Source organism: Mesocricetus auratus, unplaced genomic scaffold (genome assembly GCF_017639785.1).
Source record: "Mesocricetus auratus isolate SY011 unplaced genomic scaffold, BCM_Maur_2.0 Super-Scaffold_15014, whole genome shotgun sequence".
Lineage (NCBI taxonomy): Eukaryota > Metazoa > Chordata > Mammalia > Rodentia > Cricetidae > Mesocricetus > Mesocricetus auratus.
Genome location: NW_024429186.1, coordinates 10,471,589 through 10,487,086, shown reverse-complemented (window position 1 = coordinate 10,487,086; position 15,498 = coordinate 10,471,589). Strand labels below are relative to the sequence as shown.

Below are 15,498 nucleotides of genomic sequence, written 5' to 3'. Positions count from 1 at the left end.
CAGGGTCACCCCAGCATCACTCAGCGATACTGGATGATAGAGCAATGGGAGTGATGATGTCAGGAAAAGATCCTGGGTTCCAGGGTATCCCAGCATCACTCAGTGATACTGAATGATAGAGCAATGGGAGTGATGGTGTCAGGAGAAGATTCTAGGTTTCTGCAGAATTCTTGAAGCATGACTTTGCTTTCAGGATGATTTAATTTATTATAGGGCTGGGGATTGAAATTCAGAGCCTCATACTCATAAGTAAGTACTCTGCACCAAGCCACATCCCGCCAACCCAGAAACATATTTTCTATTTGTATCATTATTGATCCAAAAAGGAAAAGAAGTAATTTTTCTTAACTCCAAGAAGATCCAAACAGTTTTTATACTGGTTGAGCTCATTATAACCAGATCAATACAGCCAAGTGCCAATGGATTCCATATTTTAAAGCTCAATTTCCTATAAGCTGCAGTGAATAAACAGAATTTCCTATAACAAGCAGACAAGCAAGATAGTCCCAAGGTAAAAGGTCTGTTACAGCTAGCTCAAGAGCTGAAGAAGCCCTACCCAAGGGGACAACTGACAGACAGGCAACCATCTGGGAGGGGAGAGAGTGGCCACAGATTCCAGGAGAAAGACCCACCTAGTGGCTAGTAGTCCCAGTCAAGCCTGCTCCCTGGTGAATGTCCCCCAGTCTTGCTCTTCAGCAAAGGCAGAAGCCGGCCCAGGCTGCTGTATTCTGTTCTCCCGGCCTCATGCAGAAGATGCGGCAGTCATTAGTCTCTTAAGGTTCCCGCTGTTAGAACCCAGCATCCCTTGGCTTCAGCTTTTAATTTAACCACAGATGAATTCAATAAGTTGGTTGGGGTTTAATTTTTCAAATAATAATGGTTCACTTTGGTTGCTTATTCCACAGAGTGCTGTGTGTGGCACTTAGCGTTCAGTACTCCTGACTCCAGGAGACTCAGAAGTGAAGGGACCACCCAAGGTCCCATCACAAGTGACAGAGCTGGGTCTCTCTGGCATCATCATCCCTAACTGCCTCAAATGTCCCGCCATGATGGTGGCCGTGATGCTGGTTTCTGAACCAAAGTCTTAGCAGAATTTTTCCCAAGTGTTTTCCATTAAGTACCTGTTAGCTTATTAAAAATCTGGACCCCCTTTAACAAAGAAAAAAGCAAGACCCCAGCTCTTAGAAGGAGGAAATAACATGTAACAGCCTCTTTCTATGTGGTAAATGTTAGTCCTTTCAAAGACAGATTTTCAGTATCTTTGGGAATTGAGGGAAATAACATTCAGCTTTTTGTTCTTTGTAAGCAGGAAAACTTCAGTCATCACTTTTTAGTGGCTCAGCCTTCCTTCCCTGTCTTCCCTGTCCTCAGCAAGGTCCTGTCACCCACCTTTTAACAAGCATCCAGCGACTTGCTGTGATTTCAAAATAAAAACATGACTGGTCCCGTGCTGTGGTCCATGGACCCAGGAAAGCACCCCCCCCCACCTCGCCCTGAGAGTTTCCCTTTGCTGTGGGTCTGAGGATGGTCAGTAAATTCAAGTTTGGGGGTGCAGAGGGGAAGAGACCCTCTCCTCATTGTGTTCAGTGGCACATTTGCCGCTTATATATAAGGGGTATGGAAGAGGGTCTGGAAAGATGGCTCAGTGGGTAGAGCACCTGCCTTTCAGGCATGAGGACCTGAGTTGGGACCCCCGGCACCCACATCCCAGCACTGGGGAGGCAGAGATGACACATATCTGGGACTTACTGGCCCAGTCTGGCCAGATAGAAGAACTCCAGGTTCAGTGAGAGACTTTTTCGAATTGCAAGTTGAGGAAGACATCCAATATCAACCTTTAGTCTCCATATCCTCCCTGTACACCCACATGCAAGCATACACTTAGGAAACAGCTGAAGAAAAGCTTGGGTTGTGGAAGAAAATCAGAGCAAGCTGGGGGAAAGCTTATTTTCAGTTAGATAGCTTTTGTACAGTGATTGTTGATGAGGGTGGTTTGAGGGTGTGAAGTCTTAGTGGGGCACCCACAGTCTGCTGAGTTCCCCGAGCAACAACATAACACAACATGCTGTAGTTTTAAAAGGCCAGCATCCTCTCTCTAGAACACCAGCTCTGAAAACTGTGATCACTGCTCCACAGGGTTGTGTCACTGAACGTGGGCTTGTGAAAAACTCAGCAACTGTTAAAGGTTTCTGAATGTGTAGTGACCAAAAATTAACTCCAGCTCAAATGAGTAGTGAATCCAAGATGTTTCTAGCAGTACTCACCTAAGTTGTATTGCATGACCTCACTGCAGCGTTGGCCTGAGCACACACTGTGGGCATTATGTACTGTGAATGCCACCGGGCAGTATAATGCCAGTGAGCCCTGCCCAAACACCTCAGCTCAGAGGCAAGACTGCTGTGTGATACAGTGCAGAGCGAATCCCGTATTTACAAAGTTTTCTGCTCTTGCAGAAATGTAACAGAAATTTCCATTCTGGGAAATAAGGGCTTTTAATATTTTACATTCCTCAGCATGTAGGTGTCAGGTTAGTACATCCTTGGATTGTATCGTGTTAGAGTGCTGACTTGAAAATTGCTCTTAAAATTGGCTTCATTAAAAAAAGTGTTGAATGAAGTTTGACCTGGGACAAAATTTCCAACAGTTTCTAGACAGACTTCTACCATTTTTTAAAATGGATTTATGCAAAGTCGTGTTCTCAAATCTCTGAACATCCATTAGTTTTTTAAAAACCTTGAAAGTATGACATATCCTGTTGTGTCAAATACAATTCTTGTTTCTTTTTGTTGTTTATATTTTGAGTGTGGGTCTCATTCTGTAGCCTAGGCCGGCTTGAAACTTACTGTGTAGCCCAGGCTATCTTCCTACCTCTTCTTCCCGAGTCCTGGAAGCACAGGACCTGCCACACATACTCAAGACTTAGTTTTTCATGTAAAATTAAACAAATAATCCATCTGCTTGTTATGAAAATTTGCTTCCATCTTTAGTAAATGGTAAAATTATATGTATACCAGATAATTATTTTAATTTTTTATGCTTATTATCAGCCAATATTTGGTCTTTGCCCCTGCTGTGTGTGCCTGTGTCCCAGAGGTTGTATAAACCGTCTCGGATGAAAAGGGTCAGTGGGTGACAAAGGCTGACAGGCCCTCCTCTCGCCTGCTTGGTGTCAGTGGCTCTTCCTAGCCTGGTCCATTTTTTTATATTCCAATCCCAGTCCCCCCTCCCTCCACTCCTCCCTCTCCCCGACTCCTCCTGCCTCCACCTCCCATCTGCTCCTCGGAGAGGAAAAGGCCTCCCCTACGAAGTCTACTAAGTCTGTCCCATCATCTCGTTGAGGCAGGACCAAGGCGCCTCTCCACCCTCAAACCGCTGTGTCTAAGTTGGGCAAGGTATCTCTCCATATAGAATGGGCTCCACTAAGTCAGTTTGTGCATTGGTGTTAGATCTTGGACTCACTGCCAGTGGCCTCATACATTGTTCCAGTCACACCATTGTCACCTATGTTAAGGGAGTTTAGTTCAGTCTTATACAGGTTCCCCATTTGTCAGACCTGAGTCAGTGATCTCTCACTAGCTTGGGTCAGCTGATTCTGTGGGTTTCCCCATCATGGTCTTGACTCTTTGCTCCTCCCTCACTTTGATTGTACTCCAGTAGCTCGGCCCTATGGTTAGTTGTAGATTTCTACATTTGCTTCCATCTGTTTCTGGAAGAGGGTTCTAATTACTCTAGGATTGTGGATTTTAGGTTGGCTATCTTTTGCTTTATGTCTGTTATCCAGTTATGAGTGAGTACATGCTATATTTGTCTTTTTTGTTAGGTGTTCACGGGTGTGTGGGTTGATATCGAGGTCTTTGATTTGATTCCATTGGTTCACCTGTTTTTGTGCTAATACCAAGCTGTTTTCATTACTATGACTCTATAGTAGAGCTTGAAGTCAGAGATGGCGATGTCCCCAGATGATCCTTTATTGTACAGGATTGTTTTGACTATCCTGGGAATTTTTGTTTTTCCGTATGAAGTTGAGTATTGTTCTTTCAAGGTCTGTGAAGAATTGTGCTGGGATTTTATGGGGATTGCATTGAATCTGTAGATTGCTTTGTTAGGATTGCCATTTTTACTGTGTTGGTCCTACCCTACCTATCCAAGAGCATGGGAGATCTTTCCATTTTCTGGCATCTTCTTTAATTTCTTTCTTTAAAGACTTGAAGTTCTTGTAATACAGGTCTTTTACTCATTTGGTTAGCATTACCCTAAGATATTTTATGTTATTTGTGGCTATGGTAAAGGGTGATGTTTCTCTGATTTCCTTCTCAGTCCAGCTTGGTCCATTTTTACTCTGTTTAATACTTGGGCTACTGGAGGGCAGATGGTAAGCATTATCCACCTTGCTGCATACCTGAAGGCCTTGAGCACATGCGTAGCTTACAGAAGAACAGGTATTCCTTTACAAAAAGCCAAGTATTCCCAGAATTCCCTATGGCAACAAGTGACTGCCAATCCTTCATTCCAGAAGAGAGTAGAAAAAAAAAAGTGCTCTTGGAGGCAAAGGTGCAGGGGCAGGAGCAGGGGCAGGGGCAGGTACAGGTGTAGGAGCAGGAGCAGGTGCAGGTGCAGTGTAGGAGCAGGTGCAGGTGTAGGAGTAGGAGCAGGTACAGGTGCAGGTGTAGGGGCAGGTACAGGTGCAGGTGCAGGTATAGGAGCAGGAGCAGGTGCAGGTATAGGAGCAGGAGCAGGTACAGGTGCAGGAGCAGGTACAGGTGGAGGTGCAGTGGAGGTGCAGGGGCAGGTGTAGGAGCAGGTGCAGGGGCAGGTACAGGTGTAGGAGCAGGTGCAGGTGCAGTGTAGGAGCAGGAGCAGGTGCAGGGGCAGGTGTAGGAGCAGGTGCAGGGGCAAGTGTAGGACCAGGTGCAGGTGCAGGGGCAGGTGTAGGAGCAGGTGCAGGGGCAGGTACAGGTGTAGGAGCAGGTGCAGGTGCAGTGTAGGAGCAGGAGCAGGTGCAGGGGCAGGTGTAGGAGCAGGTGCAGGGGCAAGTGTAGGACCAGGTGCAGGTGCAGGTGCAGGTGTAGGAGCAGGTACAGGGACAGGGACAGGTGCAGGTGTAGGAGCAGGAGCAGGTGCAGGGACAGGTGCAGGTGTAGGAGCAGGAGCAGGAGCAGGGGCAGGTGTAGGAGCAGGTGCAGGTACAGGGACAGGTGCAGGTGTAGGAGCAGGAGCAGGGGCAGGGGTGGGTGCAGGTGCAGGGTCAGAGTGACCATGCCCTGGGAAATGCATACCAGCTGGGAGTGGTGGCTTATGCCTGTAATTCTAGCACTTCAGAGATTGAGGCATAAAGATAGTCAGGAGAGGTCAGTCTGGGCTACATAGTGAGTTCTATCCCAGCTGGTCTCAAACCCCAACCAAACAAATGTAAAAACAAAACAAGGTTTGCCCAGGGATGGGCCTGTCTGTGCAAAGGAGACAGTATCTTGAGTGTTAGCAGTTCAGTAGGGGCCTTTGTGGGTTGGTTACACAACAAGACTCTATTCCGTGTGTGTGTGTGTGTGTGTGTGTGTGTGTGTGTGTGTGTACATGGGTTGAAGCCAGAGATTGACAGTGAGGTCTTTCTCATTCGCTCTTCACCTTATTTTTCTGAGACAGGGTCCCTCTTTGAACCTGGGCCTCGCTGATTCAGCTAAGCTGTCTGGCCAGTGAGCCCCAGGGAAACCCCACATTTCTACTCCTCCCAGCACCAGTATTACATGAATTTGCCACCATGCTGAGCTTTTGTTGTGGGTGCTGGAAATTCAGACTCAGATTCTTGTGCTTATACGGCAAGCACTTTACGTACCTAAATATCTCCCTGCCCTCACCAAATTTAAAATTAATAATTAGTGTTTTTCACTCTGGAGAGAATGTTTTGAAACACACTTCTTTTTTCCTTTCCTTCTTTTTTTCTGTGGTGGCATTTGAACCAAGAAATGTGGGCATATTAATCACAAATTTTACTATAGCACTATGCCTGCCCTGGTACCTGAAAATGCATCTATTTATTTATTATTTGGTGTTGCCAAAAACGATTTAAGTGTCACATACTGAAGACTTTACTTTGGGGGTGGGAAGTGTAGCTCAGTGGTAGAATGCTTGTTTAGCACACTCAAGGTCCTTGTCTCAAAATAAAAGAACCCAACGAAAACAAAACAACCCGTGTCTGCACCATGACCTTCTGACCTGTTTTAAAACCTTTAAAATGAACATTTCATCTGACTTTGAACCAAGTTGTTGAAAACATCAGAATATAGTAATAACACCTTCTGGTTAGTTGCAGAGCTGTTAATTGCCAGAGAAAATGGGCTCTAAGTCCTTTGTGCCACTGGAGACTGGGAGTGGAGAATGCCTTCCATGTGGTCAGCAGACAGCACCCTGCATCCTGGCCCGTCCCCTGGAGGAGTCTCTGTCAGCCTCACTGGGTTCAGTGGGTAAACAGAAACTACAGTTGGATGACTTCCAAGCCCTGAGTCACAGGACACCATCTGCATTTAGATAAGAGAAAGCATATTTGGTTCTATTGCTCTCAGTAAAAGTACCATAGCTGTAACTCTATAGCTCATGTGGTTTTTATGATTTCTAGGAAGTTGTGATGCCCTTGGGTTGGCACCATGGCTCAGCAGGTAAAGGCATCTGCCTCTAAGCCTGGAGAACCAAGTTTCTCCCCGAGACTCACATAGCTGAAGGAGAGACCCAACCCTGCAGGTCACCCACTGACCTCTGCAGGCTGTATCGCATGCACATTCACCCCAAGTTAACAAATAACAGGTTAAAGAATAAGCTGCTTGATTCTCTTAATATATGGCATATTAAGACATATTTAAAAGCGACTGTTTTCTTTTTGCCTCACTCTGTAAGAGGTCTGAATTTTGGTATTTGAAAGATGTGGATAATAGCACTGGAGAGACAGACAGTGGTTCTGAGCACTTGCTGTCCTTTCGGAGGATCAACAGCTATGTCAGGCAGCTGCCTGTAACTCCAGCTCCAGGGAGCCTGACTCCCTCTCCTGGCCTATGCTGGCACCTGCACATACATGGCACATACTGGACAAACACACACAAATAAACAATTAAAAAGTCTTTAAAAACCATGTCTATGTTATATTGGCATACTGGTACATTTTGTCACTCATAAACAAACCACTGCACGACAGTGTTGTCTGTTTAGGTCTGTCCTGAATGGGGTATAGGCAGACAGGCTTGGAGACAGTGGCCCTGGTCATTGGATCTGTGTGGTCCCTCTGTGGCTCTCATAAGCTGTGATTGATGACTTTCATTTCCTTACCCGACGACCTGGAGCTGGCTGAGTTCTCACTCAGTATATTGTGGGTCAGCAGACAGAGGAGGCTATCTGGGTGTGCTCTCTGCACACAGTGCACCAACACAGACTTCTAGGGCTTAGGTCTCGGCATCTCGTCGCTGTCTTTGCCGCCAGCAGTGTACATGCAGGGCCTGCATGTTTACATGTGTGTGGAAGCTGATGGCCAACTTCAGGTGCCTTTCACCTTCTCACTGGGAGCTCAGCTTACTGATGAGGCAAGGCTGTCCAGCTAGCGAGCCTTAGGGATCTGCCTGTCTCCCCCTCTCTGGTTGGTATTGGGGTTGTAAGCATGACCACCAAGTCTGGTTTTTTATGTGGGTTTTGGGATCAAACAGCTCCTCAGACTTGTCTGGCATTCATTTTAGAGACGGCTACCTTCCCAGCTCCCCGGCATATTCTACTCTACCACTGCGCTGGTTCAGTGGAAGAGTCCTGGGAGCCAAAGGTGGCCAAGATCCCCTCAGCTGTCTCTTAGAGTAGTCTCCTCCATGCTATTGGAAGGTGACAGGTGCTGTCCCCATGTATGAACCTGGCCCCTAGGGATGTGTCAGGGCCCAAACATAGGCACTTCCCTGTGTGGTGTCTCTCAAAGCAGGTCTGACTTCTTGGTGCAGATTTGGACAAATTAATTTTGACAGATGAGAATCCCATCCGTGCCGTGGGGCGTACAAGTCACACTGGGCAGTGGAGGGGGTGCTGGCTTTAACTGTCCCTGAGTGATGAACACCTCTGAAGTTCGTATTGCTCACCTCTAGGAAACCATAGTGACAGCTGTTTCCACACCGTGTGTATCTGTCTGTGTCAGATACTTACCACAGTGCACACAGGGGATCAACAACCATTGATGATGATGTGAAAAATGACCAGGGCTGTCTCGAGTCCTGTAGAGCTAGTGAGACCCCGGTGAGCCATGCCTGATGTTCATTCTGTGGCTGGGCCTCTGTGCGTGTCATGGTCATTTGTGGCCCAGCACGTCAGGTCACTCGCCTGCTGCACTCTGTCACAAACCCATCTTCATTGTCATAAGGGTTAGAAGATGAACCCTGAAATAAATCCCAATGGACTCTGCTTTTAGATTTTAGATTCCTGGATATACAATCCTCTGTGTTGCCTATGCAGCCTGAGAAATTCCCCAAACCCCCCTGAGCCTGTTTTTGGCTGTCCCGTGGTTAGATGGTATATGTTTTAAAGGAGATGACACACATAACCGTCAGAGGGCAGGGAAATGTAGAGTCCTGGGATCAGCTGCCTGGATTAGTTGGGGTCTTGGAGGAGGGCTTTGACAGGGAACATAAATAAGCTGCCACCCTGCTCTGTTTCTGGTGAGCTGTGTGGATGTCTCCACTTTACTCGTGATCTGAGTGTTTTCTCGCTCTTTCTTGTCTGTCTGTGTTGCAGGAACCCAAGTATTTAGTGGTCGGAGCGACTTCAGAGTCACCACCTTGAAATTCCATCCAAAAGATCACAACGTCTTTTTATGTGGCGGCTTCAGCTCTGAAATCAAAGCTTGGGACATGAGGACTGGCAAGGTGACACTCTTTTACTGAGGCTGTCCTTTCATGTGTGAAGTGTGTGTGTGTGTGTGTGTGTGTGTGTGTGTGTGTGTGTGTGTGTGTGTGGCTGTGCATATGTGTGTGTAGGACAACGGTGATCAACCCTGGCTGATAAACCCTGGCTGTTTCAGGATTTGTCACCTGTGTTCTGAGACAGAGTCTCACTGGGGCCTGGGCCTTACGGATTGGGTAGGTTGGCTAGTCAGAGTGCTCCAGGGCTGTACCTGTCCCGCCTCCCCAGCAGTGAGCATACAGGCTCACACCACTGCACCTGACATTTTACATGGCCTCTGGAGATTGAATTAAGGGACTCAAGGCTTTCGAGGTGAGCACTTTCTGACTAAGCCATCTACTTAGTGCCTGCTGGGACAGCTTTTCTATGGGAGAATTTTCCTTTGTAATTTGATTGACTAAGTAGGGACAGATCTGCACCTGCATATTTGAGGCAGAATGGTTTGGGCTTCATATTTCACAAGGGCTGAGCATCATTTTCAGAGGTTTTAGAGAACAATTTAGATAGTAAAATATCAGAGGTACAAGTTTTTACAGCGTATCACCGTGAGGATTTGTTGAGTACCTACTGTGTGGAAAGCCTTGAGGTCTCCAGGAGATATACAACTCCAGTGGGGACCGTTCTGTGTGTACACGTGAACTGCACAATACTTGTCGGCTTGTCTTCCAGGGGCTTCCTGGAGGAGGTGTTGACCTCAGGGGGCTTAAAAGCTGGGGGAGGGGGCACTTCCACTCCTGCCCTGCTGCAGCCTGCTACTCCAGTTGTCTTTTAACAAACACATGATGACTCCAGTTTGGGCCCCAGACACGAGCAGCTTCTGCTCTTCCCATAGAAGCCCCGTGGTGACTGCCAGCAAAGCGTGCTCCTCCATTCACAGCATCAGCCCTTCTGCCCGTGTCCACGGCTGTGTGGCTGGCCTGGGCTGTCATCGTCTTGCACTACGAGAGCCTGGGGTTTCTGTTTGCTTAGCCTTGCTGCTGGACTTTTCCGTTGTTCTCCACGTAGCAGCAGAGTGATCTAAGTCAGATGGCTCGGCCGGCAGCATCTCCAGGCTCCTGTCTTAATTGCAGTGAAAGCCCATGATCCACAAGGCTTAAACGATCTTCCCAAAGCCCCTGATTATCAGCCCAGCCCTGCCATGCTCTGCCTTTCCCAGAACATGCTGCACACTTTCTGCCGTAGCCCCGTGGACTGGTGCTTCTCTGATTCTCTACTATAGTATGTCCCCAGAGGGAGTGTCACTCAAATGTCACTTCCCTGCCCACCACCCTCTCTGAATTCACTTTCTTTCTCTCCATAGTTTTTGCCATCACCTGGCACAGTGAGGAATTTTCACGTTCTTGTATTTGCCTGTCTCTCTCCACTCAAATGTGAGCTTTTGGGGGGCAGGCTCTGTTGTTTGATGAAATGCCTGGTCCTGACTGTCTGAATGAGTTAAGGAAGATGGCCGTGTGGACTGTGCATACAGGGGAAGTGCGAGTGTGAGCTGTGTGAGAGCTGTGTGGGCTTGGGTGGTGAGGGTGCTAGGCAGGAGGACAGGCTTGGAAGAATCCTTCAGTGCTGTGTCTCGGCCTGGGCTGAGGAGGGCTGTACAATTGGACGGCGTGCTGTGGACCTGTGGAGGAGGTGGGGAGCCAGAGCTGTGCATGAGGCTTGTCAGGACTGTGACCGAGGGGCCTGGTGACTCCAGGCTGCTCTCTGTTTGTCTTAGGAAGACATAGGCTCAGCCTGTGCCATTCCTGTGCCCAGTTCCACTTGCACAGAAGCTCAAAGGGAAGGAAGAGGTACGGACCCAGGTAGCGTCCTCTTCGTCTCCTCACGAAGAGGACCAGTATTGTAGGGTCTGTAGCACTAGGTGGACCTGGGGATGCTGCTGTCCTGGAGACCCTGTTTGTGGAGTTGGTGTGGACAGCACATCAAAGCTTCCGAAGCCCAGATTCTATATTCATGCCCACACTGTGCACCCCCTAGAAATCTGGGGCCCTGCAGACTGTGAAGGTCTGTGGGCTTCTGAGCAGAACCTACAGAGACCCTTGCTTCAGAGTACTTGGTGGGTCTCTTACTTGAGACACGTTAAATGGCAGCATAGAGCCATACACTTTCAAAATACCACTTCTCTTTTGCAAAAGAAACTTTTTGCAAAATTATTTGGGAATATTACCCATAAACTAGTGGACACAGAGGAATTTTTGAAAATGCTAGAACACTTCCTTCTTCTTCTTCATTTTTTTTAGGACACAAATACATAATTAATAGAAGGAAACATTTGAGCATGGTATGTTAATCAAAAACTTGTAGCTGGGTGGTGGTGGCACACACCTTTAATCCCAGCACTCTGGTAGCAGAGGCACGTGGATCTCTGAGTTCAAGGCCAACCTGGTCTACAGAGTGAGTTCCAGAACAGCCAGTGATACACAGAGAAACCCTGTGTTGAAAAACCAAAAGAGAAACTGTGGAAGTAGACCGTTGGTGTGGGACGCCCCATGGCCCAGCTCTCCCGTAAAGGTACATTCTGTGTTTTTAGCCTCAAAGACCAAACATGTAAGAAATTACTCACTATGGATGCCATCTGATTTAAGAGTTTGTTGCAAATACCAGCTTTTCTCCTGGGGCAGACGCCAGCTGACGAGTTCTGGGGAGAAGCAATTAGAAGCAGATGTTGCTGTTGCTGCTATGGGCACGTTTGCGAGGCTCTCCCAAGCTAATAACGTGGGTGAAGGGATCTGTGCAGTGTTTGTTTTTGCTTTCTTTTCACCAACAGTCCTCCCACACAGGGTCACAGAGAGTGGGGCACAGTGGCTCTGTTTGCATCAGCTGGGCTCAGGGGACAAGGCCCTTTCTTTCCTGCTTTGACACTGCTGCTACTGGGCCCTCTGAGTGGGGCCTGCCGAGGTTCTGTCCCTGGTGCTGAAGTCTGCATTGAACAACGCGGCCCTTTCCCCTCTTCTTGTTTCATTTTTGTTTTGAGAGAAGGTCTCAGTATGTAGTCCTGGCTGTCCTGGAGCTCTGTGTAGACCAGGCTGACCTCAGACTCACAGGGGATCTGCCTGCCTCTCCCTCCACACCTAGCAGTGTGGTCCGTGTCTGACCTTCCTGCCGGGGCTGCAGTGGGCTCAGTGGATAGAAGCAGGAGAGACAGAGACCTTGGCTCACCGTCGAGCTGAGATTCCCTGTGTCTCCACCCTGGGAAAGGGGTGCTTACGGGATAGCAATGTGCAGTCTTAGGACAGGCAACTTAGGGGAGAGGCCAGAGAGCCAACCAGCCAGAGGGGCATGGAGATGTTTGGTTGCTTTCCTCCCACTGCTTCCAGCACATTCTGGTCTCTTTTAAATATAGAGACAGTCTGGTTCCCTTGTTATTTTTTTTTTAATGGAGCTTATAAGGGTTTTTCTGGAGATCAAGCTTCAGTGATGCCTTTAGCTTAGTGTATCTTCCTCAGATGCTCCTGCCTTGGTTCCTGTGCCCAGCACAGTATCTGCTAGGCATCTGGTAGATTTCTACATAGAAGGAATCAGGAAAAGGACTTCTTCAACTCACCGTTTATTTATTTATTCTTTTGTAAATAAAGTTTTATTTGAACGCAGCCACGTGCATTCATTTATGCTCTGTTTGTGGCTGCTTTCTTACTACGGTGGCAGAGCTGAGACTGCAGAGCCTGCAGAGCCCCAGATACGTACAGTCTGGCTGACCCCGAACATAGAGGGACCGAGCTCTGATAACTGTAGGGACCAATCTTCGTGAGCTGCTGACAAAGTGGGGCCTGATGTACCTGGCCCCTTTGCATGCATCTTTACAGATACCATTAACTCAGAGAATTTTTTTTTTCTGGATGTTTCTCTAGCCAGTGGTGTTGGGGTTATTTTTTCTTGTTTTTTCACAGTGGACTGTTAAGGTTTACTTTGTCATGCAGTTCACCGTCGTGGCATCTTTGTTCTGGGAGTGCTTCCACACCAGGGATTTAGACCCTTAAGCTCAAGTGTAATAACTCAGGTTCTTAGTCAAAGCAAGCCAACAATTTGCAGGCAAGAAGCAGGCTTTTGCCATCAGGACCAGGAGTCCCGTCCCAAGTCCATCGCCGCGGGACCACTTCAGGCCAGTAGCCTCAACCAAGGACTTCAGGCACAGGCTTTGATGAATAGTTGAAGTATAACTTTAAAGCTTCATGCCAGGCAATAGATTTTTCTGAATCTTTAAACTCAGCAAAATGTCAAACGTTGGGATTCCGACTCCATCCAGCCCAGCCCAATTCATTATGAAAAATGGACTGCTTGGCTCTCTTCCTTCCTCCTTTTCTTGGCTGTTCTCTCTGGCATGACCTGATGACTGGGGTCCATTTCATCACAGCAAAGTGCTGTGCTTCACTTCCAGCATCTGCAGGATGCGCTCAGTCACACCGAGCTGGCTGGATGCTGCTGGGGTCACATTCCGTGACTACTTTCTTCCAGCATCTTCTCTGGGAGAGCTGTTGCATAGTACTCAGGCTGTCCTTAGTCTGGCTTTCATGGTGCTGTGAGTTCCCCTCTCTCCAGAGCCAGGGGTTTGAGCTACAGGAGACTTAGGTTCAAATCTTCCCTTTCCTACTCGCTTACCTGGGTGATCCGAGGCAAAACAGGCAAACCTGCTATGGTGCACAGTCCGCCATCATTGTGGCAGAGGGAAATAGTGAGGGAGTTTGCAGAGCAGGGTTCTCATGCTTGCCCCATGGAGGAGGGCTCCAGCCCTTAGTAGGGTGTAGATTTTGCCTCCATAGTCTCCTGTGGTGGGGAGGGTTAGGTGTCATCAGGCTCCAGAGGATGCAGGAGATGAGAGTGAAAATCTCTGAGAAGCCAGTCTGGAAGGACCTCTAAACCCAGTGGTCCCTGGCTTCTCTCATGTGAGCACTCTGGGCCTTCATCTCAGTGAATCTGCCACAGCTGTGACCTTTCTTCATGACGGTGGCAGCTTCTAGTCTCCTTAGGCACCAGTGGCTTCTTCATCCCCAGATGCCTAGCAGTGGCTACCCAGTCATCTCTTTATCTCTGCACTGTATCTTTTAGCTGCACCCAGGATCACGTGGCCTGACCAGTGGTGGTTCTGGGACCTGTGTAGTGGGAGAGGCCTCTCTGACAATGAATGTGAAGGCAGTTTTCAGCTTAGAATGACGGCTGCAGGGAATTCCCAGGAGATCCTGTGTGGGGTGAGGTGCTGTGTGAGCCAGGCTCTCTGGTTCTTGGCCAAGACTGGCCTCCAGCTCCTGGGTTCTAGTGGAATAACAGCTATAACACGAGTAATAATAACAGGAACCATAGCCTCCTGGTTTCTAGTCTGGCGCTGGCCTGGCTCTGAGCCCTGCATGGTGTGGGAGCCATACAGCTGACAGAACACTGAGACATGGACCCACCAGCACTGTGTTCCATGACAATCACCTTCAAGTTCATTGTGCTTGGAGGTGAAAGTTAGGATAAGTCATCAAAGCAACTCCAACCCTCTTGTTTAACATTTGTTAAGGAAACCCCACAGACGTTCAGAGACTGTATCCCGTGCTCAGGAACTGTCTTTTTGCAAGGGTGGATGACGGAGCGCCAGCCGCAGCAAGTTGCCTCTCAAATAAGGCAGGCCTGGGCTGGGAACTGGAGCAGCCTCTGAGAATCTAGGACGAGTGTCTCCCAGAACTAGGGAGGCTGGACTCTGGCCCAGTTCCTCCCTGTGTGGGGTAGACGCTGGGCAGGCAGAGGGCTGAGCGCTGTGGCCTTGCCTCCTGCTCGACCCTTGAGAAAGACAGCTGTGATGAGTTGAGACTTGCTGCGTTCCTGCTGCAGGCCCCTGCTGCTCCTCTGAGCCTCCAGAATTCTCCCGATAGTACCAGCTCTGACAGGCCAACTGACTGTGGCTCAGCACACCCTGATGCTGCCTTGACACGGATCGTCAATATTTCATGCTTGTTCTCCATGCCTCCTTCCTTCCTTAAGTGTTTAAAGGGACATTTTGACTTCTTGATTGGCTTCTTGACCCCCCCCCCCTTTTCTGGAGCCATGTGCTAAGTCCCCTATGGCATGTGCCCTAACGTGAGGTGACAGACAGCAGGGCCCTGGCTGGCCCTTACTTTGTGGACCTCAGCCTGGCTTTTTGCCATTGCAGTTATTTGCCTTTAAGTTGGAATGTCCCAGGAAAAGGCAGCCTCCCCCGAGGAAGGGGTTGGGCCTGTTTGCTGCAGTGCCCTAGCATCTGCCATGGTGCTAAACACATAGTAGGCTCTGGGAGTGAAAAATTTACAAGAATGACTAATAGCTCTAATCAAGACTGATGCAAAGGTCCCGAGTAATTAACCAGTCCGTTGGCATGCAAGCAGAGGCACAATCCACTGATTTCATTGCCGGCCCCTGCTGTGGGCGGCCTTCTCCCGGTGGAGCTTCCTCTCTGGGCAGGGATAGCCTGAGCTGAGAGGAGCTGCATTGGTCCAATGGATGGACGCATCTGGGGGCTGCCTGCCTTCCTGCCCCTGTCTGGGTGGCCTGGTGTTGGGGTGTTTGAAAACTCCTGGTGACCACAGCCTTGAGGCCTTAGTGTGGGTGCTAGGCCAGTGCCTGAATGGGATTGCCAGGGTT

The 15,498-nt window shown here is 48.6% G+C and overlaps 1 protein-coding gene across 5 annotated transcripts in view; it reads left to right on the top strand.

Moving 5' to 3' along the window:
* Positions 1–15,498, top strand: part of Wdr25 (WD repeat domain 25) — a 138,559-nt gene that overhangs the window by 87,540 nt on the left and 35,521 nt on the right. For 4 of the 5 annotated variants that reach the window (XM_040742494.1, XM_040742495.1, XM_040742496.1 and 1 more), the window contains exon 5: positions 8,746–8,876. The exons of the other annotated variant lie outside the window; for it this stretch is intronic. In XM_040742494.1, coding sequence (XP_040598428.1) covers positions 8,746–8,876 — 131 coding nt within the window. The remainder of the gene's footprint in view (positions 1–8,745; positions 8,877–15,498) is intronic. 5 annotated transcript variants of the gene reach the window in all.